Here is a 24,677-nt window from a genome sequence, read left to right on the forward strand (position 1 = left end):
CCGTCAATTCATAATTACATGTTCATTGCGAAAACAATGAATGAGCACGAAAGTAAACGAGGATTGACCCATGGCAATGGTCTAACTGCTTTTTTATTTATCAAAATAGGATTTTATAGACCACAGACTTCTGACATCTAAAACTTGAAATTGAAAAGACAAAATGAAATACTAGATATTAAACAAAAGTCCCTAAACAATAGGACAAAACTTTCACACTATTTACACTAAGGGGCACATGATTGCCAATTTATATGTGACGGGGAGCCTTGTTCTTGTGAGGACGCCTTTTGCTTCCTTGAACCGCTCGAGGTGTGTATCCAGTTCATTCCCAAATCCCTCTCCATGAGCTCTGCTTGCTCGTGTTGGTTGCTCTCGCTGATTGAGTGAGGGATTGACGGCTTCCATTTTGTTGGGATACGATGGTTGTGGATGTAGGACATGGAGGCGTGGTGGGCTTTTTTTTCTCCTTCAAGCCCTTCAGGTATCACGATCCTTTTGTGATGGCACTTGTCACAGGTTTCCTCAGCGGTAGAGATTTCGAATGCATAGTCACAGCTTGTGTTGAAAAGAACTGGAGGGATCATCATCTTGAAAGGCGGTGGGATCTCCTCAAGGGCTCCATATTGTCGTGTTACCCGATATGGGTAGTAGGGAATGGCGCCAGTGAGGCCGAGCAACGAAATTGGGCGAGTGCGTATGTAAGCAAAGCAGACCCTCTTTTCATGGAACCAACCGGCACACCGTTGGAATGCCTCAGGAGCTGGGTTTCTTAGGAAGTTTACCCAATTTAAATAGCTTTGATTGGGAATATACGGTTCTAAAATCATAAATTTTTGTAACGGATTCTCAAAAGCATTTATTTCAGACGATCGCATGAAGTCTCGAAATTCGCTTAGGTGAGAAAAGAACCAGACTTGTAAAATTTCAGGAGAGGCTCACATGATTTTCTCTGATTATCTTTAAAACGATTAAAGGACAAGAATGTTTCAGTTAAAATCATGTTGACATAATTCCCCCCTCTTAAGATCTGATCAACTATCCATGCCATCTTGGGACTTATGACATTTCTTTGATGGGGGAAGATGATGAGCCCGAAAAAGGCCAGGAGTAAAATCTCACTTTTCTGGGTCATAGGCTGATTTTGGAAACAGACATTCATAAATTCTAGTGAGCAGGTATTATGGTTGTCTTCAAGAATTTGTCTCATGACATGGATTTTGGTTCCTAAAAGTCGTGCTAACCTGCGCCATGGGAGGGCGCCTATCGATGGCTTGACAAGCTTTTTCTCAAGAGGCATTCCAGTGATGATATTGTATTCTTCCAGGGTTGGGCTTAGCTCAAACCTACCAAATATGAAAGTAATTGTCTTCGGGCACCAAAAGTATGCCATGGCTTGTATGACTTCAGGACGAACAGTGATTTGGATCAACGATAGGAGATGACCGATTTTGGCTTTCATGCGCTCTTGGGCAAACTGATCCAATTGACCCCACCACATATAGACTGGAACTTTGAAAAGCTTATCCTAAATTGCCATGGGCCAATAAAAAGACTAAGTAAAAGTAAAGAAATCAATTTGCTTTTAAATAAAATGGCAAGCACAAAGACATGCGCATGGGACGTGCGGCTCGATTTCTAACTCCGAAGGCTTGATGAAATTAGAAAGGTATCCGCCCGTCGCAGTCTCGCATTAACAGCATACCCCCTTAACCTCGGCTAAGAAATTCGGGGAAAAGAAAGGCAACCTCTACATCGCAGTCTCGCGTTCGAAGTCGTATCTTTCTTAACACCATCCTAGAAATCTTATGGTGGCCCAGGTCCGGTGGTCGGGTTGTGTGTGCCATGTGTAGTGTTTAAAACAGTAAAGCATGCACAACAGTTTATAATCACAAGATAATCTATTTTAAGCAAAAATTAAAATAAACTTCTAAGCTACTGACCTGCATAAAAAAACTAAAATAAGTCAGTAAAGTGTTTAAACAAGATAGAATGGCCTAAATCCTCAAATGTCCCTAGCGGAGTCGCCAAGCTGTCGCAACCTCTTTTTTTTCGGCGCCCACATCTGGAGCGAGTGCCTTACGGAGGCTAATCGCTCGGCTGAAATTAGTTATACCCGAACTCTTCCAAGTCCACCAATTCACGACTTTAATGGTCTGAGTTTTTAACTCCGTAAATCAATTTTTAAAATGGAGTCGCCACTAATCGATTTGGGGTAGGTTGATTAGAAACCCAAGTGAAGTATCGGGAGAAATACTCACTCTGCGAAACCGAGAAATTAGGATCGGGGACTTGATTACACTAGTTAATCACTAATGCCCTTTCGGTACCGATCTTGTTTAAACCCCAAGGCTTTTTGGATTTTGAGGGATTTTCCATGCATTTTTGGGAGGAAAAACATTTTCGAGTATTTTTCTAATTTTTTTCGATATAAAAGGGATTTTTTTTTTTCGGACCTTTTTTGTATTTTTGGAAAAATACAAGTCTTTTTGGCTTTTTCTGAATTTTTTTGGCTTTCATGAATTTTTGGTTTTTTTTTTTTTTTTGGTATTTTCTGGAAAATATGAAATATTTTTATTTTTTTATTTTTTGGAAAGTAGATATTTTTTGGAAATAAAATATTTTTTGATTTTTCGGAAAATAAAATATTTTTTACTGTTTTTCTTAATATTTTCGAAAATAAAACATTTTTTGATTTTTTTGAAAATAAATAAATTATTTATTATTTATTATTTAAAATATTATTTTATATTAAAATAATATAAAAATTGACTCAGGTCGGATCCGCGGTGGGTCCGACCGGGTCGACGACCCAAAACGCGTTGCGGGCCCGACTCAGAATTTTTTTTTCTTTTGCTTAAAAACGAGCCCACACACACGGAATTGGGCCTATTAAAAAAAGGATGCCCGGCCCGCGAAGAAGCCGGCCTTGCGTAACCCTAGAGCGCCGGGTCACACGCCCGACCCGATGACCCGCTTCCCGCCGCGAAACCCTACCCGACCCGGCTCCAGCACCCGACCCGACTTCCTCCGCCCCTTAAATCGCAGAAACCCTACCCATTTTCCAAACCCGAATCCGCCGTGATCCGGAATCGCAAACCCTAGGGTTTGCGAATCCACTCGCGCGGGGGGGGAAACAGAGCACTCCGACGGCGATGGCGACGGTGGTGACAAAGAACGACGACAACGGCGACGGCTATGGAAGGGGGCTACGATGAACAGCGAGGGCGACGGCTATGGGCTTTTTACCTTTTCTTGAACAGGGGGCAACGACGGCGACGGCAGGGGGCGATTTGCGACGGTGAAAGCCACGACGGTGACGGCGAGGCCTAGGTTTGGTTAGATCTAGCCGGGGCTCTCTCTCTCGGGCTCGGGATCGCCCTTCGAGCTTCGGAGGAGAAGCGGCTCGTGGGGGGATAGTAGCAGCAACTGGTGTCGGGATCTCGTGGTGTCGGCGTCACGGAAGGGCTCGGTCCCCCCTGATCTGCGACGCAGCTCTCGGCTGGACCCTCCTTAGGCTTGATCTTCTCTCACTCAGGCTAGATCCGAGCCTCCACCGGCCGGATCTGACCTTCTCAAAGTCGCTCGCTGCCGGCCTTCCCGAAGTCTCTCGGTGGAGGGTGGGCGAGCTCGCGACTCTAGTTCTCTCTCGCTCGCTCTTTGATTCCTCCCCCAAAGTCTCTCGGTGGGAATATCTCAGAGCTCGCTCGTGTTCTTCGACGACGGAAGCGCTCCACTATTTATAGGCGAGGAGGTCTGTTCTTCGTCTCGCCATTTGTTCCATAAAAGCCTGTGATTCTGCTTCCGGTTGATGGATACCAAAAGTACTTCCCATCGCCCTCCTTGCCGTAGCGACCGCGTGTTCCTCTATTACTGTAAAATGTGAGCGATTTGATGGCACCATCCTCTCCCACATAACCAGAGATCGATGTTAAGTACTCCCGTGGATAATCCTTCAATTGAACCTGCGCAATCTCAATAGAGTCTCTTGGTGTGGGACAGGAGGTGAAAACAAGACCAATTTGTCGAGTTTAATTTACTAAATCACATGACCGGACACATACTCAGATCATCTCCGCCGATGAGATTAATGTAAAAGTGAGAAAAAGAAACCTGTTTTTCCCCGAAGACTTCTCCAGTCCACTTACCGTGAATACGTTCGAGACCTTCTTCACTACCGTTATCAAACAGAAACCTGATATAACGGAAACCACTTTGGTCGGGCATGGGCATTACGTAAATTTCCCTCACACCGTCAAATTTATTTTCCTCCCGATCCTCTTCACCTGCAAATGGCTGCCCTTCGAAATATGCTCCAATTCCACGAAGCTTTCCAAAATCCCACCCGTAGAATCCGACAATTTTGCCACCCGTTGGGAGACAGACTCTGTCTCCCTCGTCGATTCCATTCTCATCACCAATAGTTTTGGACCTATTTTTGTTAGTCCGAAACCTGAGACGTTTAATGCCATGTTCCGTCCAATATCCGGACATTAAAGTCAGATACTCCCCTGTACCCTGCAATAATAGACATAACCATCAAAACTCATAAATAAATTCTCGAAATGTTCTCCCACCGTCATCGTAGGTAATGCGAGTTTCTTGAGAATTCTAAAAAGCATATGTCCATGTGGGGGACGTACCATTTCAATCGACTTCTCCTTCTTTCCACCCTTGACCCCATGCGTCTCCGATTGCCACGTTCCTCCATCCTTCTCTTGATACTCAAACGTGATTGACTGGATGAATCGCCCTCCCTCTTCAAGTTCATAAATGATTTTCCTTACGTCGGTGTGTTGATTGCCATCATCCCACTTTGAATAGATTGACCTTATTTTACTCCCGATTAAACCCACAGACTGGATACTGGCGGCACAGGACTTATCAGACTGTAGCTCGACACGTGCTCCAATAGATGTGATAAATCCATTATTACGACTCACCAAAAGCTTTACAACTTTCCCTCCTTTGGATGGTACGGAAAAGAATTCCCCTTTGAATTTCATTTTATTAGTAGGTCCCAATATCCTTTTATTGGTTCGAAATGTGAGAGAGTCGATTCCCTTATAAACACCACACACATTTTCGAAATATCCAGAAAAAGAAGTTATGTACTCTCCTTTTTCTAATTTAACCTGCAAACAAGCCGCAAAAAGACATTCGACTTGAGGGATTATAAGTTCCATCATTCAATAAGCAAAATAAATCAGCAGTTCATTTTTGAAATACGGTTCATTATCGGTACAACAGATAATATCCTAAGATTTGGGTAAATTATGTTTCCTAATATTTGGTAGTAAATTTCAATTTGTACAATCAGAAGTTAATTTACTCTTTGTTTGTGGCTGGATTAATCTTGTTTTCAAACAATCATATTGATCCTCATGCATCGCGGGTATGAGAATTTCATGTCGATTTGCGCAGTCGTTAAGAATCTCAAGCTTCATAATTCCACGATTGACTAATGTTTTGATAAGTTAGAAAGACGAACTTATGACATTCAAATAGAAACGGAAAAAGACAAGAAGGAAAGAGTCTAGATGCAAACCATGAAAGGACTCTTCCCGTCATTTTGCGGTTTGGAGCTGATCTCCTCGTGGACTTTAACGGACTTAATGAAGTCTCTGTACTCAACATGAATCTCCTTTTCATCAATCTTCTCTGTATCAACAGTTTCCCATTTACTTTGACCTTCGCCTCCGAAAGGCCCGAAGGTGAAATCCTTACCAGAATATCGAGAATGGATCTCGTTGACAAGGCGCTCGACTATTATGTCAATGAGCTTCGATTCATTGCTGCCGTAAAGTGTTAAAAAAAAAAAAATCATGAGCAATATGGATAACTAAAATGAACATAAAAATATACCCCAAGAACCAACATACGACAAACGTTCTACGGAAATTTTTACGTGGGTATATGACATATGAATAGAAAAGATCGAGCTTGACTAGATCACCATAGGCATTGGCATGTGTAAAAGAAACGGTGATTGACTTAAGCTCTACCTTCAATAGTGAACTCATCCTGTGCGGCAGAAGAGGGTGCATCGTAACATGCATGTAACACGCCAAGAAACAACACATTTCTGATTGAGGCCGGTAAAACAGTAAATATTAAGAGTGCGCTCATTTTGCATAACCATCAAGATTTGGAAAATATTTTTCAAAATATAATCACTTATTTTCCTTACTAAAATGAAAGAATGAAGCACATTTGCGTCATCAACGAAAATATTTAGACATAAATTATTGTCAAATGAAAATAATTTCCATTGACTAATTTTTTAAAGCAATATAACTAATCATTTTTTTATTTTTCTTTTTTTTGAAATCTTGAGTTTTGGTGAAATGAACTCGCCACAAGTGAAAAAAAAAAGACAAAAGAGTTTCGTCAATACTTTACTCAATTTCTACTGCGTTATCATGTTTATGGGCATAAAACTCCAAAATATAGCCCACGAAACGTATGAAAGCTAAAAATCCAAAATAATCTTAGCGGAAGAAACATAGCTTACCCCCATTATACAATTTTTTACATACGTCTCCCTTTATAGTTCTCATTTTAGTTTACCGATTTTCAACAATGTGCGCTGCAAACTTGGGGAGTATTTAACACGTTTTGCTTTGGCTTTCTTAAAATTTCACGGCAAAATATGAAAAAGCATCTTTATATTTCAGCTTCATATTAATTCGCAGATTAAGTTTCGTAAACCTACCATTAGCATTCCGATTACGTGTAAGAGCTGGTCATATCTACGAATTTGTCATTTTCCGTCCGATCTTGCCACTTTCACCATTTCAAATTCACTCAATAAAACTTCACTTGCTAAAGCCCTAACCTGTCGACCCACCCACTACGCCACTCCTCCCTTCCCAGCATTGCCAATGCAAGCTGCGCCGTCGCCACCCACGCCAACCCCGCTGAGCCACAACTTAGATCTGTTGAGTTCGACTCAAATCTGAGTCTCCAAATCTAAGTCGAGCTCCATGCCGATCGTCGCCAAGAAGAGGAATACAGAGAGAGAGAGAGAGAGAGAGAGAGAGAGAGAGATGCACAGAGAATTCAGTAGGGTTCGATGCCGGCATAGCGTTGGTCAGAGTCAATGGTGAGAGCCCATTGCAGGGAGAGAGCAAGGTGGGAGAAAGCCAGAGCAAGTGCGAGAAAAGAAAGAGGGAAAACGGGGGAATGGTTCAAAGGTTTGGATTAGCCAGAGGGTGGATTGATCTTTTTGAATTCGAAGATTTTTATTTTCTTTGACGGAATTTGAGGATCATGCTAAGAGGTGCAAATTATAGGTTTTCAAAATCTAGGATGAAAACTGATATTATTTTCTATTGTACATCTAAAATCTTGAAATTAACAGGTAAAGTCACATCATGTTTTACATAATTTTTCTCAAAATGGTAATAAGAATTTTCAGGAAAGTCGATAGAGACTTCTGCTTGTCTTGTTCCCTAAAGAAAATTAATTCTGTCGACTGCGCAAAAATTCCATCCCCAAAGCAGACACACCAAAGAAATAACATCAAAGAAAGAAATATCACAGACTACGTTACTAGGCTTCACCATCGAGGACGTACCCTTTGGCGGCTTTCAACTCGTAACCCGCCTTTGCTAGGGCACTCTACTTCTTCTGAGCATCTGTCTGTGTCTTTTCCCTGCTCCCGAGAGCTTCTTTGAATTTGTCACTACTCGCCAAGTTTGAAACGTCTGCCCTGTCTATGTAAAAGATGGGAATTACTGCGACTCTGGAGTCCTTTTGGCAGTAGAGGATCTCGCCCAGCTCGTTCAGGCACGGGCTGGAGTCTAACATACTTCTTGGAGAAAACGACCAGGGCAATGGCAAACGTCTGCTGGCGGATCGCACGGAGGCGCTCGGCCTCGTTGTTCGCAGCGCCCTCTCTCTTGTCATCTACGAAGTAGCCAATCCCCACCTGGTGCAGCCGTTTGAAGAGGTTCGATATGAAGGTATCTCCCGGGTCATCCTCTACGAAACTCACGAATACGTCTTGTTTCCATGGAGGATGAGACATGGTTCCTTCTTCTTTTAACGCGGCATAGAAACTTTGATTGAGAGGTCGTATGTGTACTTAGTTTGAATGACAATTGAGAGGAAACCTATGTCTTTTTATAACTGAAGGTACATGTCTCGTCGTGGTACGATAATTTACCAGGTAAAAAAAATAAAAATGATGGGATGCAACTCTTTTATCAAAAAGAAAAATTAAACTTAATTAAAGACTTGTTCATGATTGGTTTTGGGAAATCTGGAGTCTGACTTGGATTCACTTGACAAATTTTATCAGTTCTCATTGACTTACAATTATTATTATGTTTTTCCTTTTGGTCAGATGACAAAATCAGTTAGGGAGCTAATGGTCCTAGAAAAAAGTGCGAGATGCTCAGTTTGTTTTTTTAATGTTCTATTAAAACTATACTAACACTAAGCAGTAAACGTGAGTGTATGGAAATATAGATGCAATAAATGGTTATGGAATCTCAAAACAAAAGAAACATTACATTATCATGCATGTCTAACCCCAAAGAGAAAATAACGCAAACAAGTGACATTTTCTTCCCGAGATCTCGGTAAAATTTGTCTAGATCCAGATTCATCGGACTTGAATATCTATGGTTGATTAGGTGACTCTTTTATTAGGCCCACATGAGATCCAACAGCTGTGTCGAGCTCCCCATGCATTCACCAATAAGGATATACAACCTTATACAAAATATAACTACACCATATATGCGCTTAATCACACTCAAGTTTTTCACATGCAATTCTTAGCATAGCATAGGCTACTCTAAGCATAAAATGCAATATTAAAAATAAAAAAAAAACACCAAATAACATATGTTGACAAGGGGTGTTCAAGAACACAAATCGAATTAGCTAGGGCATGAGGATATCGCAAACAAAACCGAGTAATACTCTACATACAACATCTACTTCTCCAAACTTATGGGGCAATATGGCAAAGAATGTCAAGTGAACTGACGATGACCAATTACATACACTGGCATGTTCTAAGAATGATGGACGATGTACCATTGAGCAAACGTATGACACGTAAAAGCTCAGGCACACATGGTCAGCTCTCCATAATGGTGTCTTACATGCACACTGAGCGAAGTGAGGAGGCTTCGAGACCTTCCATGAAATCCGACAATATTTCCACCGGTTGAAGGAAATGAAGAGTACTTCCCTTTCTCGATCCCGAATGGTCCTTAAGCTCTTTTGTTGCTCTGAGATGTGAGGGAGCAAATCACAACATGTCCAAAATCATCTCTTATGTAACCAGAATACGAAGTCAAATTCTCTCCAGGGTAATCAAGCTTAATCTGCAAAAATTGAAAGGGAGATATTTCAATGAGAAGCTCCTCACTGTAGAGCAGTAAAATCTCCAGAAACAAACCCCCCCTGATTAACCAAATTAGAATAACAAGGAACAAGATCCGAGTAGAACATTTCAGTGGGTCCAATTTTGTGTATGAGTTTGTAACATCGAGATAACTTTTCAGCGTTGGTCGTTGTAAAAGTTAATGCCCTCCAGTTCCAGCCGTTTGAAAAGGTGCTATATGAAGGTCTATGTAGCACAGACACTTTCTAGAAGCTTTCGTGTCGTGTCCGACACTCCGACACGCTCCGACACGTCCCGACACGCGGTCAACGAGTGTCGAAAAATCTTACAAGTGGTCAACTCTTTCCGACACGCTTCAACACGCGATTCTGACACGCACGGAGTCAATTTTAAAATTTCTAATACTTGAGGAGTCAAAATATAAATATACACAAAAGAAGTAATAAAATAAGTAATAAAATTGCTATAAATATACATGCACGGGGTCAATTTTTTTTTTTCATTTTTTTTTTAGAATTGTTTTATTTTTTAAAAAGTATTTTATTATGAAAGAAGTAATAAAAAATGCTATATATGATAAATAAATAAATTTAAAAATATCATTTCAGCATTTTCTTTAAACAATGTTTTTTTCCTCTAAGTTTTGTGTATTATTGTAACAGATTAAAATAATGAATGATATTATTTAATATTTTTCCTGTAAATTAATTCTAGGCTATTATTATTATTATTATTATTATTATTATTATTATTATTATTATTATTATTATTATTATTATTATTATTATTATATAAAAATATATTTAATATATAACGTATCGGAACATGTCGAAATTCTCTATTTTTAAGAAATGACGTGTCGACGTGTTGTGTCGTGTCGTGTCGAATATTGCGTGTTCGTATCGGTGCTACATAGATGAAGGTCTTCCTCGCGTCATCGTTTCTGGAACTCACGATTAGATCATGTTCCCACTGAGGTGAAGTAGAAGTAGAAGACATAGTTCCTGTCTTGATGATACGTGGTGGAGAAACTATGATTGAGAGGCCGTACGTGTATTTGGTTAAAAAGACATTAAGAGGAAAGGCGTGGCTTCTTCTTCTTGTACGCGCATGTCTCCTCGTCGGGCAATAATTTACCAGGGAAAAAAAAAAAACAACGGTCGGTGGGATGCGATTCTCTCACCAAAAATGTCAGTTTAGTTAATCAGAGATTTAAGGGACAGATTTTATCGGTTCCCAATGGCATTTATGGAAGAAAATGGATTGAATCGCAGGATCGGAATCTCTTTCTCTCCGAAGATTCTACTTTCAACTTCGTAGTGTGCGGAACCTAGCATAAAATATTTGCACGTAAAACGACAGCACTTTAACTAGAGCTGCAATAAGATGTTGACACTTCACCGTTGACTTGCAAGAGCGCATCATCCGGATCTGGATGACATTTCGACGCCTTTTGATATTTTATTCTAGTGTACGAATTTGAGAGTAGGATTAAATGCGGCTCACTGGGATTCTTTATGGACTACAATTAGTCAGGGAGCCAATGGTCCAGGGATATAGTGCGAGATGAAAATTGTTATTTTAATGTTCTATTATAATCAAACTGGCACGTGAGTGAATGTTAAATATAGAGGCAATTAATAGTTACAGAATTTGAATACAAAAGGAAACATTAGACTCTTTTGCCTGTCCAATCCAGGAGAGAAAGTAATCCAGAGTAGTCACATTTTCCTCCTGAAGTCACAGAAAAATTTATCTAGATCTAATTCAATGGGATTTGATTTATCTTAGGCATTTGTTAGATGAAACTTTTATTTGAGGCCCAGGTGAGACCAAATGGCTGGGGCCAGCTCCCCACGCATTCGCCAATAAGGATCCGTCCTTGAAGGTGGAAAATAGTTACACCATATTTGCACTCATTTACAACCAACTTTTTCGTGCACACTTCTTAGCATAGGCTAATCTAAGCATAAAAACTGAGATCAAATAAAAAAGACCAAGTGCCAGAGGTAGATAAAGGGTGTTCAAGAACATAAGTGGAATTAGCTAGGGCTTAGAGGATATCAGAAGCCAAACCGAGGGGTGCTCTACATGTGACAACTACTTCCCCAGAATTATGAGGCAATGTGGCAAAGAACGTCAAGTGATGTGGCAATGACCAGTTAAATATACCAGTATGTTCTAAGAATGATAAAAGACGTACACTTGGAAGCACGTGCACCTGCAAAGTATGCACGACATTCAAAGACGGGGACACACATGGTTGGCTCTCAATAATAGTGTCCTATATGTGCACCAAAAGAATCGATAAGGTTCCAGACCTTCCATGAAATCCAACGAATTTTCCACCAGTTGAAGGAAATAAAAAGCACTCACCTTTCTCCATGTTGAATGGTCCACAAGAATCGATAAGGGTTCCAGACCTTCCATGAAATCCAACGAATTTTCCACCAGTTGAAGGAAATAAAAAGCACTCACCTTTCTCCATGTTGAATGGTCCACAAGTTCTTTGGTTGCTCTAAAATGTGAGGGACACACATGGTTGGCTCTCAATAATAGTGTCCTATATGCGCACCAAAAGAATCGATAAGGGTTCCAGACCTTCCATGAAATCCAACGAATTTTCCACCAGTTGAAGGAAATAAAAAGCACTCACCTTTCTCCATGCTGAATGGTCCACAAGTTCTTTGGTTGCTCTAAAATGTGAGGGAGCGAAAAACAACGATAAAATTTTTCTCTTATATAACCAGAATACGTAGTCAAATACTGTGGGGTAATCAAGTTTAATCAGTAAAATTGAAAGGGAGACATTTTAATCACAAGCTCTTCACCGTGGAGTTGGAAAAATCTCTTAACTGAGTCAGACTAATAAGGCACAAGACTACAACAGAACAGTTCAGTGCATGTTGGAGATATGGGAGGATCAATCATGGATTATAGTTGATCCAAGTATCATTTTAAAATTAGATTTGATTTTGTATATTAATCTTGATTCTGTCTTTGGCGGTACATCCTTTTGTATTATAAATAGCATAACATACAGAATTCATTCAATTCAGAATACAATATATAGTACTTTCCCAAATCCGTTTCTTCTCTTCCATCTTGTGACATGGTATCAGAGCCTTGTTCATAACCTGGCTTTTGCAACCTTCACCGATTGCCCCCGGAGCTCAATCTTCTATCCTTATTATTGTAGGAAAACTATAACCTGCAAAACAAAATTAGCACTCCAGTGTGGGAATTAATGTGAGAGAAAATCAACACAAAACCAAATTATCTTCTTACCTATACCTCCTTACCGATACCATGGAAGAGAATCAAGCCCCAGAAATTACTGAAGAGATATCCCAACACCCACCATGTTCTATTGAAGATGTGGTAAATCAAAGTTCTACAACCCATCTCGTGGATCCCTATTTAGGTCCAGCCAAACTAGAATAGGGCATTCCAAGCCCGTCCATCTAGTGGCTACCTATCCAAGGCCCACCGAATCCATGGCTATATGGGATGGCCCAAATGAACCCATGATGAGAAAAATCAATCCCAAGAGAGCTTGCTAGCCACTAATGGGGCAAGCCCAACCCCAAGACCCAAATTAGTCCATCTGAGTCAGTCATGCAAATCGGGGGCACTGAGTTTGAGAACTAATCCCTAACCGATTTAATTCCCACCGGAGGAAGTCGACCAGAGCTTGGCGATCCCCTGTATACTTTGACAACCAATGGACCGGAGCTCCGCCTCATCAACCAACAACTCTTCGGTCCTGAGAACTACTCAATGTGGTCTAAAGAGCTTCAGTGAGCCTTGGTGAAAAAAGACAAGGATGGTTTCCTTGACAAAACTGTTCACATTCCAACCAACGATCGGTTGGCTCGACATTGGAGGAAGTGTAATTAGTTAGTCCGAACATGGATCGAAAGCTGTCTTGCCCCAAAGGTTGCGACTAGACTCCCTTCAATGGCGGATTCGAAAATTATGGGGACAACATTAAACAAATGTACGGTAAGCTTGATCCAACAAATTTTTTTGCACTAACCTAGGCTTTATCTGAACTAAAACAGGGAAATATGTCGATCATGGGGCTTGTTTTAATAAACTATTAGCCCTCTAGAACAAACTTGGAGTGGTGGAAGAGAAGCTTGAGGGACTCGAGCAAACATTTCAACAGTATCGCAAGATGAAGGAATGAGAGAAGGTGATCCGATTTCTAATGATTTTAAATGACTCGTATTTACCTTTTAGAACCCATTAGCGATGCAACCCATGCCCTCGCTTGTTCGGATCTATCAGTTGGCTATAGCGTCTGGCATCGACAGAAAACATCAAGACTAGAGAAAGCATCCTCCTTGCCACTCAAACGAGCCACTAGTAGAGAAGAATAAGCAGTTGAGGAAGCGAAGGATGGAAGAAAGCTGCGCTACAGTTTCTAGATGGGAGATGAAGACAAGAACAAATGGCCAGGAATCAAGAGGGAGATTGGACAACCTTGGTTTCACCCATCCAATGAAGATTTGACGACTCACATTCCATCTATTCCCCAAATGGATTCGATGGTCCGTACGAAGTCACCAAATCCATTGGCTATTCATTTGTCATGTCACTACAAAAAGGGAATTCATACAAAGGAAAATGTAAAATATATTGTGATTATTGCAAACATCCAAATCATACGGTGGATACCTACTGGAAATTGCATGGAAAGCTAGGTGACAAAGGAAGAAGGGGGAGAGAATTTTCTGCTAATCAAGTCGATGGGTTTAATGATCAACCAATCACCCATGATCAATATCAGCAACTCATGAATGCCTTAAAGCAACTGGATATCTTAGACAAGAAGGGAAGCTTTTTAGGTATATCCTAATGCTTCAATTTCATTTCTCATGATGTATGGATAATTAATTCAAATGCTAGTGACCACATTATCTATGATGAAAGTCTCTTTTCCCATGCTGAAGAAAACCTTGGCTCCATAATATTTATGCGTCTCCCAAATGGAAATACCACCTATGTCAAAAAAATAGGGACAATGAATTTTACTCCTTCCATTACCCTCCAAAACGTGCTTTATGTGCTTTAGTCCAAATGTAATCTCATGTTTGTGTCTAAGGCTTGTGAGGACAATTCTTGTCCCATTATCTTCAATTTTGATAACAATTTATTTCAATTCTTTTCAACTGGCAAAATAATGGGCTTGGATAGACTTTCTAATGGGTTATATTTTTTGACCAGCTTTCCAAATTTTTTTGACTTATCTTGTATTTCCACAAATGAAAAATCATTGTATAATGCTACTACCAATTATAAGATTATTCTTTCTCATTAGTGTTTGGGTCTTGATGCCTCTATTCCACATTCTCAGTGCCATATTTTTTCTTTGATAAATCAAACCCTTGCACCATTTTCTATAAGTAAAACTCATACTTCAAGTATTTTCTCTTTGATATATATAGACATTTGGGGGCCTTATCACATTCCACATCGTGATGGCTCCCGATATTTTCTCACTATTATAGACAATCATTCTCGTGCTACATGGGTCTATCTCATGCATTCAAAGAGTCAAGTTCTTTCTCAATTAAAGAATTTCTTTGCCTTGTCAAAAAATCAATTTGGTAAATCTGTTCAACATATTTGAACAGATAATGAAAAATAATTCTTTAGTAGTGAATGCAAACTTCTCCTCCCTTCTCATGGAATTCTGCATGAAAGTATGTGCACCTATACACCACAACAAAATGGAATTGTTGAACGTAAATGCCATCATCTTCTAGAAGTTGCATGTAATCGTAAGTTCCAAGCATCCATTCTTGAGATTTTCCTAGGAGATTATGTGGTCACAAAGAACTTACCCGATCAATCGCATGCTGACTCGAGTTTTGGACAAAAGAATTCCTTTTGAGATGCTATTCAGAAAGAAGCCTAAGATTGATTATCTAAAAGTTTTTGGTTGCCTATGCTACATTACTACTTTGGGCCCTCAAGAGAAAATAAGTCCCAAAGCTCAACAAATTGTTTTCATGGGTACCCAACACTCTAGAAGGGTTATCGTGTTTTTGAGCCATCAATAGGTAATTTCTTTAAAAGCAGAGACATTGTTTTCCATGAAGATATATTTCCATTTTAGGATGAATTGTCTTCAAATGAGCAATCTAACTCGAGACCCAGTTATGGTCAATTCCTTTCCGAAGAAGATTTATCTCATGATCCTTCTACAATCATGACACCTTCGGATGTTTTGGCCCTTTCATCAATAGTAGAATAGACACCGGGTTCTTCTACAATCTCAGAGTATGTGGCCGAGGAGCATACATCCCCAATTGTAGAGAGCTCCACTACATCTTCGGGGAATCTTCTGCAAAACTACCATCAAGGACATCTTCTTCAACATCCTCTCCATCACAACCTTCTTCCACATTGGAGTATATTCCCCTTGGATGATCAGGATGAGCCATTCAACTACCTACCTGGACAAAAGACTACATTTGTGGCACCATCGATTCATCAAGTACTTTATACCCAATATCTTCTTATGTTTCACTTAGTCGACCATCCAAGGATCATATGTGCTACATTACTATATTTCTGAAGGAAAAGAGCCTTCTAGTTATAATAAGGCAGTTCGCGATCCTTGATGGCAGAAGGCCATGGAAGCAAAGTTGCATGCACTAATTGATAATCGGACTTGGGATATAGTACCTTTACCCTCTCATCATAAACCCATTGGTTGTAAATAGGTCTATAAAATCAAGTACAAGGCTGATAGAACTGTTGAAAGATACAAGGCTCATTTAATGGCTAAAGGATTCACAAAATGCGAAGCATTTGATTACCATGAAACATTCTCTCTAGTCGCAAAAGATGTCATCGTCCCTCCTTCTTATCTATTGTTGCATTTTGGGATTGGGAATTACATCAAATGAATGTCTACAATGCCTTTCTTCATGGTGATTTAGATGAGGAAATATATATGGACCTTCCACAGGGTTTACGGCTACCGGGGGAGAATAAAGTTATCGTCTCCGTAAATCCCTTTATGGTCTCAAGCAAGCTTCTCGTCAATCGTATGTCAAGTTCACTACAACACTTATAGCTATTGGCTTCAAGCAGTCCAAACATGGTTATGCCCTATTCTCATGGACTAAAGGTACATTATCAATTTACCTAATGATATATATTGATGGCATACTATTATGGGAAACGATGAATTGGCCATCCAAAGTTTCCAAGAGTACTTATACTCTACTTTTCATATGAAAGACTGGGAGTCTCCCAAGTATTTTCTTGGCATTGAGATTTCTCGTTAAGAACTAGGCATTTACATCAATCAATGGAAATTTCTTTTGGAAATCATATCATAGGCAAGATTATCTGGATGCAAGTTAGCCGTTATCTCTATTAAGCAAAATATTAAGTTAACTACAGCTAAATATGATGCTAGATCCTTCATTGAAATTGATGACCCATTGCTTGAAGATCCATCCAGTTATCAAAGGCTCATAGGGAAACTCATATATCTCACTATGACAATACCTGACATATGTTATGCAATGCAGACATTCAGCCAATTCATGCAAAAACCCAAGGTGCCTCACATGAATGCAACCTTAAAGATTGTGAAATATTTGAAAAAATGTCCAAGGCTTAGGATACTTCTTTCTCTAAATTGCAACTTGGATGTGACAACTTATTGTAATACAGACTATACCACATGCCCCATGAGTTAAAGATCGATCACTGGTTTTTGTTTTAAGTTTGGAAAGTCCTAGCTTTCATGGAAAACGAAGAAACAATCGACCATATCATTGTCATCGACTGAGGAAGAGTATAGTGCTATGGTCATGACTGTTTATGAAATAGTTTGGCTACAAGGCCTATTTTTGGATCTTGGTGTACAAGTTAAAGGGCCGACAAATCTATTTTGCAATAATGATGCAGCACTCAAACTTGCAGCAAATCTCATAGTTTATGAGAGAATGAAACATATGGAAGTGGATTGTCACTTTACCCAAGATAAGATCCAAGAAAGAGTTATCAAGACAAGTGGGATTAGAATCATGGAATAACCTACCGACATCTTTACCAAGTCGCTATGTTAGAGACAGCATGCATATCTCCTGACAAGCTAGGTGTCTTGAATATATATTAGCTACCAACTTAAGGGGGAATGATGGAGATATGCAAGGATCAATCACAGATTATAATTGATCTAAGAATCATTTTATAATTAGATCTGATTCTGTATATCAATCTTGATCTTTCTTTAGCGTTTCATCCTTTTGTATTATAAATAGCATAACATACTAGTATAAAATTCATTAAACTCAGAACACAATATATAGTATTTTCCCAAATCTCTCTTCTCTTCCATTTTGTGACAGTGCACTAAGCGATCCAATCCTGTGCATGGGTTTTGCACATTGAGACAACTTTGTTGTACAAGTGAACTCTAAGTTGCCACATTACTAGATAGTTTGATATTAAACCAAATTTTGTCAATTAACGTCTGCTAAAAATTAAAAATGATGCCACATCAGAGAAGACTAGGATGGCAAAACTCAAATAAAAAGCAATTATAATGCAGCATCAAAAAAGGAAACAAAATCCTTACTTAGTATTTTCTAGAAACCACAATCTTTCTCATCAATTTTGTCCATTTTGACATTTCATTATGATATCCCATTGATTCACTTATTCTCAATCAAGCTTGACTTTGATATTAATTGTTGCAGAAAACAAATGATCACACATAGAATAAGAAAATAAATTAGACATTAGATTTACGTGGTTCAATTGGTGTAACTTACACCCATAAGGAAAGCAACAAAGAGTAAGGAAAATTGGGTAAGTTGCAGCATGTATGCTATCCCACAGTAGGCGAACCTCATGTTTAAACCCTTCAAGGATCGTCTTTTAGCTGTAAACTACTCAGAGATTTAGTTCAGAGTATAGAGACGCTTGAGGATGCTAGGATGTTAACATATCTAACCAGCTAAGCTACATTTTTCAGTGGATCTTATCAAGTTGGAGAAGATGAGGTGTTTAAAGAAATATGATAGAATTTTCATAAACACACACCTTAATTCAAGGGACTCTGCCCAAAATATTACATCCTCTTACCTTTTATAGGCTCTGGGGGGTTGCATAAAACAAAGACTATACTCATGAGTCTTGATAAAATCAAGCGATTTTTTGCAAAATGACAATTGCTCAAGTCACTCAAAGACTCTTAATGTTTTTCAGCCCCTAATTACATTTAATAACTTACAAGTATTAAGCCCACACAATTTCTCATACCACAAGATCTATGGGCTTGACCCTTTGATTACTTTAGAATGTTATTCACAAATAAGTCTCATGTTGGATGTTCTTCCCAAAATGACTCACTTTTTATATGGTAAAAAATTTGGATCCAAAATAGAAAAGTTTTTTCCAAGAAGCTTACTCAAGCTAGGAACCCCATTTTAATTTGGAAACCCATTCAAATTAGAAAATTTTCTTTTTTGAGCTCAAACTCAAGATATATTGTAATATTAAAGGTACGTCAATTTCACGGAAAATGAATGATTCAGAAAACATTTTTTTTGGAAAATAATCACTTATATCACTTATAAAAATAAATGAGTGGAAAAATATTTTATCACCCACAAAAATAATTAGGTATGGGTTATTATCGATGATGAAAACATTTATCATTAACTAATTTTTTCTAAACGATATAAACAATCATTGTTTAAAAAATATTTTCCAAGTCACTCATTTCATGCAAAACGAGCAAACCCTAAATGTACCAAAAAGAACATGCATGTGCAAAATATACACGACATGCACAAACGCAAGGACCCATGGTCAGCTCTCAATAATAGTGTCCTATATGTGTCCCAAGCAAATCGGGATTGGTTTTGGACCTTCGATGAAATCCGTCAATCTTCCCATCTCTGAAACTCACAAATACATCTTGTTTCCATTGATGAGAAAAAGAAAAGAACATGGTTTTTTGTCTTGTTGATATGTGGTGTACACACTTTCATCGAAAGGCCGTATGTGTATTTGGTTAAAAATACATTAAGAGGAAACCCAGGCCTCTTCTTCGCGAACGTGCGTCTCTTTCTCGAACAGTAATTTAACTGGGAAAAAGAAATGATTGGTGGAATGCAATTCTTTCACGAAATATGTCAGTTAATCAGAGACTTCTCCATGATTGGTTTTACTTTTTGGGAATCTGGAATGCGCAACTTGGAATTATTTTACAAAATTTGTCAGTTCCCACTGGCATTTGTTAAAAAATGGATTTAATGGCAGAAGCAGAACGTCTTTCTCTCCGAAGATTCTGCGGTCGACCTCGTAGCATGCAACCCACCCAAAAAAAAAAAAAAAAAAACTAGCGGCATGCAGAACCTTCTGTAAAATATATGCACGTAAATTGACAGCACTCAAACTGGAGCTACAAACGATGTTGACAGTTCACCGGTGGCTTCCAAAAATGCATCATCCGAGTTTGGTGGACATTTCCTTGCCTTTTGTTATGTCTTTCTAGTTGTTCTTTTTCGTGCAAATTTGTAAGTAGAATTGAATGCGGGTCATCGGATTCTTCAAGACTATAATTAATTTGGGAAGCTAATGGTCTAGGGACTCCATGTAAGATGCTCAAATTGTTTGTGAATGTTCTATTATAACCATGACCTAGGTTCCAGCTAATCTCAAGCTAGATGGTCGTGGTCAGTGAATCAAACTTTAAGGTTACGTTTTGTCATTCAGATTTCTAATACGAGTATGACTGGATATTATAGGATATAAAATCCATCGATTTTGCTATATCCTATTTACCGTTTTGTGATTGCAGTAATAAAGTTGGATATATTCATATTATACTTAAATTATGAATGCAAAGACTCCAACTCTTGAACTTACATGGTGTTTCAAACGCATCCCTTCCACCTTATTTTTCTCATTTGACTAGTCTTAGGGCACTCTACCTGATATCTTGCACACGTTTAACGGAACTCCCTTCAAGCTTGGAGGCACCGGTGTATCTAGAAGTGCTATACATTTGATGCTCCAAAATCATCTCTATATCTATTCAAATTGGATGTTATTAACGCAAAGGAATTGTTAATGCATGTCTTTGTCAAATTTTGACGCTAGAAACCAAGGTGATTTCAAGCATTTCATTATTGAAGAACTCTAGATTGAAAAACTTTGAGGTCTAATTAGGTCGCGAGGACCATCATGAAGGAGGTTTCTACCTTGAGGATGTTGAGTTCGCTGATATTTTCTATTCCTAAGATGGAGTATCTTGAAATCTTAGAGCTAGACAAGCCATCTGTGGAATGACCAATTAATATTCAAGATAACCACGAATATGTTCTTTAAGCAAATTGCAAATACTAACTTAAAATTCGAATGTGAAGCATTGATCCTTCCTTAGATACCTTGACCTAACGAAGATTTCGAGGCACTCTACCTTAGAATAGCAAAATGTTCCTCCACATCGGTCCTCGCAATGTGATTAGACCTGTTTGGGTCAACATTAATGATGAATTCTTTTAATAGTAAATGGCTTGAAATCACCTTGGAGATTTGGCTTTCAATACCAACTCAACAATGACATGCTTAAAAATCTCGGTAGCGTTAAACATTCAACTTGAATAGGTAAAGAGATGCTTTTGGTGAGTCAAATGTCTAGCACCTCTAGCTGCACCAATGCCTCGAGGCTTAAAGGGAGTTCTGTTAATCATAGGCAAGAATTCAAGTAAAGCACCCTAGATTACTCAAGCAAGAAAAAGAAAATAGAAGAGATGTGATTGCGATACCCTGTAAGTCCAAGACTTGAATTTTTTGGATAGACAAGGAAAAGATATATGAAATGGTCATCAAATTATATTTTCTTTGCAGGAGTAGTCGAAAGAGTTCTGCAATTTGGTGTTGCCATTAAATCGCACAAGTCATTACGCACCAAAGAAATTCAACTTGCATATGCTTATGCTTCTTCTTTTGGAGCCTCCTCTAGCCCCTCACACACTTTTGCCAAGAACTTATAATCTAAGCCTCGTGTTGAAATGTTAAGGACCATATTACAAAGTGCTTTGTTCATTTGGACAAGTTTTTTCATCCTACTTTTTTCTAACAAAGATATATTAATCAGATTATGCAATATATTGAGTTTTTTTTTTTTTATCACGTACACTCCAAACTCATTAGAAATCCCTCTACCCTCCAATATTTTATCAAATAATCCTCAAATTTGTCACAGCTTTTAGGACACAGTGCTCCATACAGATAGCACACCATCTTTCCCAATTAAATCCTCATAACAAAATTTCAAAAATTTGAGCAATTCATCCATGTCGATGATTTTGATGCAGGGTCATCTCTGCAAGCTCCTCAATTCATCTCTCCAAAGGTGAATAATGTCCTTCTTTCTAAAAGTACTCAACACGTATCGATTAACAATGGTAAAATAGCGCACACTACAACCACTAGTTGTGCTACTAGTATAATGTTTGAAGTTTTCATACTTGGACCGACCTTTTTGTCAAACATTTTATATGCATTAGCAACAGATAAATGTTTCATATTGACAAGCTTGTTGCCATCCATGTCACAACACAAATCACAAAATCTACTAGTAAGTGCTAGCTTGTTGTCCTTGTCATTGTTAGGAATACTATCTCATGTAAATAAATAAAAAAATCCCAAACTTAATTAAGGACAAGTAACAACCTCAACCCTCTCTATTAATTTGATATAAGTCGAGCAGTTTCAACGGCACTCACCCCACCCTTCACTTATAGCTTTAAAGGTTGAGTGATTTCATCCAGCACCTTCCCAAGTTTCCAAGCCTTTAACAACGGTATCTAAATGATATTATTAAACATTTTCCTAAACTATTCATCAAATTTTGCAGTATTGTAGCTTTTCCAGGTCCCCACCATCCTCCAGAGTCCGATCGTTTTGACATTTTCTCTCTCTAAAAACTTTATATCTCAACGATGGCCCCATGTAATGAGCGCCTATCCTCGGTCCTAGGGACATCTATGACTCTCACAGGCTATGGGGGTATTTCAGCTACCACCCATTATCGAGCTTTCCTTTTTTTAGCGGCGCTTGTAATTCCTCACGCTCCTTGGCCATGTAATTCTCAAAATCGCACGAGACCAGAACCAAGAAATCTCTAACCACACATAATCTCTTTTTTGCACTTGCTTTCCAATTTGAGCGCTTCTTGTTCAAACACCTTCCCCTTGCAAATCCGAACTTCGTTACTTGGTATCCATTTACCATTAAAAAAATTAGTCCGATTTTTTTTTTTTTTTTTTTTTTAGTCGTAAATTAAACCTAAGGCTAAACGTGAACAGAAGCATTTCGAAACCATGATTTTTACACCAAATGCCGAATTTCACATTTTTACCTTTCCGTTTTTTTTTCCATTTTTTGTCATATTTTCCTTTTTATCAAATTAACGTAACCTATGTTTCACTAAATAAATACCGAATGCATCATAAATTTGACTATAATATGCAACTGCATATTATTATTTTTTTTGTCATAAATAGATATGAATTTAAGTATTGCTAAACATAGTAATATGTATGTTACAATCTACCCTTTCCATTCGAAAGAGAAAGTATGATGTGTTTAGGGGTATTGCCTAAGAGACAGGCCTACGATCCTTGATTAGGTAGAAGCTCTTCTAAACCCATACCTCACGCAAGTATTACATTTTAGCTTCAACTGATGCTATGAAGATTTCAAATGAGTAGTCACCATTATTGGAGCCAGACAAAAACATGTGAGTTTACCTCATTTCCTACCCAATTAGAGAATCTAAGTTAGGGGCTTAATTACACTAATTAATTATTTAGTGCCTTTTTAATACATAATATTGTTCAATTCAAGATGACATATATTAGACAGTTTGGATTGATTTTAAACTTATCCACTAACATATGAAGTGATCATGCGGGTGCGCAATTATTAAAATGATAATTAGTCACCAAAGAAGCATTAAATAACTTGCAAGGAAAAACAATAATCTAATGCTAATAGATCAGAAAAATGCCATTCCTAACTGGATCCAATGATAATTGAAATAAAAATGCGCAAACAGTAATGTTCCATTTATCTCTAAAAATGTTCAATATCTGTAGTAAAACCCTAAGAGTTTGTTCAATTTTAAGAACAATTTTTTAGATCAATGGTTTTCACACATTTAAGAGAAACCTACTCAAAATAACTAATTCTTAAACTTTTTCCTAATAATATTTTTTTTGAATTTTTTAAAATAATAATAACATAAATATTTAATTCGAAAATAAGGATTCGGGCTGGGCCATGCCCAAACACGGCCTGCCGCTGGTCCCACCTGGACTCCAATGGGTTTGGGCCTAAGGAGGAAATTCGGGCTTAGAAGAAAAACTCTTTCAATTAGAGCCTCTTGAGCCCAAGTCTGAATTCAACACACGAAGCCCACGGTGGCTATTTCTAACCCATTGTACTCCCAGTTCGAATCCTATCCTGAGTGTAACCAAGCCCACTTTTGCTCAAACCACACCCGACCCATTTCCAACCAAGACAACTACTCAGCCCATATTTATGAAGCCCAAGCCCAGGCCCCACTTTGAAACCATAGCCAGCCCAGGTCACTGAAAATTCCTCTCGACCCTTTGTATCGTTCTCCTTTACACGTCCTCCACTGGGTCTTCTTCGAGACTTCGACCGCCCATACCAAAATCTTCTGAACACCATCAAATTCAACGCACTCTATCTAATCAAATCCAGTTGAATGAGACCAAAAAACCTAACACCACTAAACTGATTAAGCCCAACGCACTGTGTCAAATGGCCATTTTACTCACCCTCCCGTCATCGTGTCCTTGCTCCTTCCTATTTGCAGAACAAAAAGAAACTGAAGATTGAACGTAAAATATGTGGGCAATCAAGGCCCAATGACACCTCTAACCTCCAACATGTAACCGAGACTTCACTGTGAGTTTACGTCACTCCATCACTACCCAACCATCATCTACTCTCACTTATGAACTTGCTAACATTTACCGAACAAACACCACGGAGGCACCAAGCGAGACTCGGCAAGGAAAAAAGGATCTTGAACCACGGTGACAAGGGCGATCCACATCTTGAGATTAGTTTTTTTTTTTTTAAAGAAAAATTTCATAGAAAATAATAAGGATTTAAAAAAAAATTATGAATTATAATACTAGTAGTGCAAGAGCTCTTGGTACCTATGTGTCATGCAATTTAATAAAAATTATTTTTTCAGGGGTTAAAAATTAATCCATGATTTTTCAAT

At 38.6% G+C, this 24,677-nt stretch overlaps 1 protein-coding gene across 1 annotated transcript; it reads right to left on the bottom strand.

Annotated features, from left to right (window-relative positions):
- Positions 1–3,740: 3,740 nt before the first annotated feature.
- Positions 3,741–7,736, bottom strand: LOC108960842 (jacalin-related lectin 16-like). The gene is made up of 5 exons (XM_018877053.2): positions 7,580–7,736; positions 5,549–5,795; positions 4,644–5,135; positions 4,114–4,518; positions 3,741–3,965 (listed from the first exon to the last, which is right to left on the bottom strand). The coding sequence occupies exons 2-5, from the start codon at positions 5,549–5,551 to the stop codon at positions 3,741–3,743; spliced, it is 1,125 nt and encodes a 374-aa protein (XP_018732598.1). The 5' UTR covers positions 5,552–5,795; positions 7,580–7,736.
- Between the last annotated feature and the right edge of the window lie 16,941 nt (positions 7,737–24,677).

Source organism: Eucalyptus grandis, chromosome 7 (assembly GCF_016545825.1).
Source record: "Eucalyptus grandis isolate ANBG69807.140 chromosome 7, ASM1654582v1, whole genome shotgun sequence".
In the NCBI taxonomy this organism is placed as follows: Eukaryota; Viridiplantae; Streptophyta; class Magnoliopsida; order Myrtales; family Myrtaceae; genus Eucalyptus; species Eucalyptus grandis.